The sequence below is a fragment of the Glycine max genome, chromosome 12 (genome assembly GCF_000004515.6).
Source record: "Glycine max cultivar Williams 82 chromosome 12, Glycine_max_v4.0, whole genome shotgun sequence".
Lineage (NCBI taxonomy): Eukaryota > Viridiplantae > Streptophyta > Magnoliopsida > Fabales > Fabaceae > Glycine > Glycine max.
Window position 1 is genome coordinate 36,152,091 of NC_038248.2, and position 1,283 is coordinate 36,153,373.

The window sequence follows — 1,283 nt, forward strand, 5'->3', positions numbered from 1 at the left end:
TGTGCAAAACACGTCAACTATATTAAACAAAAACTGTAATAATTACAAATATTCATGTCAACTACAACACAACAAAATAAATACAATGATCAATGGTCCGTGCGGCGTCTCTAACGAGCCCTGACCGTCCCATCAGCACTGGGTCCCCCTCTCGCAATTGTCAGGCAGTCCTGCATAATGTCATATAACTCTGTGCCTGCAGTGACTATCCTAAGGTTGAGCACACGCTCCAACCTCTGTGCAATCGCCTCATATCCCTCATAATCATCCTGTCAAAGTCAGTAAAAACATTTATTATGAAATTCAAAATAAACAACAACTCATAAAACATTAAACGCGCAAATAATCTTACCACATATGGAGGGGGGTCAAATGCCACTGGAACCTGGGGGCTGGGCGGCTGTATGTAGTCCTCAGGGTCTGCAGCTGGTGCATTCCTCTGCTGGTCAGCTGCCTGGGTCGGTGTCATGAAAGGGTGAGATATGCGGAAAAACCACTCAATGTAATCCGCAGATACCTGCCCAGGCACTAAACAAGGCTGACCCGCAGGTAGTAAGTGATCCGCAAACTCAATCCACCTGTCATCTATCTGATCCTGTGACAATCGTGCACTAACAGGCGGCGGAGGGATGCTCTGGATGTAACCGAACTGGCGTACCACCCTCTCCGATCGAACTGCGACGATCATAGGACCCCATCTGAGCTGACCCTGGAACGATGAAATCTCCTGAAACGCCCTAACACCCCGATGCTCTGTGTACGGCAACCAGGACACATCTGTGACGGTCAAACCATCACAACGTGCCCTTTAGGGTGCTCCTGTGATGCCTTTCATGTGCGCCTTCGACGTCAACCACCGGGAAGCACGTGGGGACGTCTCCTGATATGTATCGTCAGTCACGCACTGATGCACACTAGGGAAGTGCTCATAGATCCAGCACTACACAATAATTGAGGTTAACATAACATAAAAACATGTTTAAATCATAATCGAACCTAACATATTAATAAACACAAAATTTACCTGAAATAGCGTCAAGTACCCCGCAAGCTGTCGAGTGGTGGTCCTACAAGCCTCATCTAACTGGTCGTACATATGAACCAGCGCGGCAACCCCCCAAGCGTAACCACCACTATGAGCGAGGTCCCGGAAAGCGTCAAGGTGGACCACATGCACGTATGTTGCACTCTTATTAGCAAAAAGAGTGCAACCGACAAGGTGCAGCAAATAAGCGCAAGCTGCGACAATCCACCGCCGGGCCTGACATCTGGTCTCATAAATG

At 48.2% G+C, this 1,283-nt stretch overlaps 1 protein-coding gene across 1 annotated transcript; it reads right to left on the reverse strand.

Annotated features, from left to right (window-relative positions):
* Window positions 1–778, reverse strand: LOC121173207 (uncharacterized). Its single transcript, XM_041007583.1, has 2 exons — window positions 353–778; window positions 1–269 (listed from the first exon to the last, which is right to left on the reverse strand). The coding sequence occupies exons 1-2, from the start codon at window positions 686–688 to the stop codon at window positions 111–113; spliced, it is 495 nt and encodes a 164-aa protein (XP_040863517.1). The 5' UTR covers window positions 689–778; the 3' UTR covers window positions 1–110.
* Window positions 779–1,283: the final 505 nt, after the last annotated feature.

Coding starts and splice junctions, on each gene's coding strand:
- LOC121173207 (XM_041007583.1), bottom strand. CDS start 688: ATGATCGTCGCAGTTCGATCGGAGAGGGTGGTACGCCAGTTCGGTTAC. Junction 270..352: donor TTGACCCCCCTCCATATGTG/GTAAGATTATTT, acceptor TGACTTTGACAG/GATGATTATGAGGGATATGA.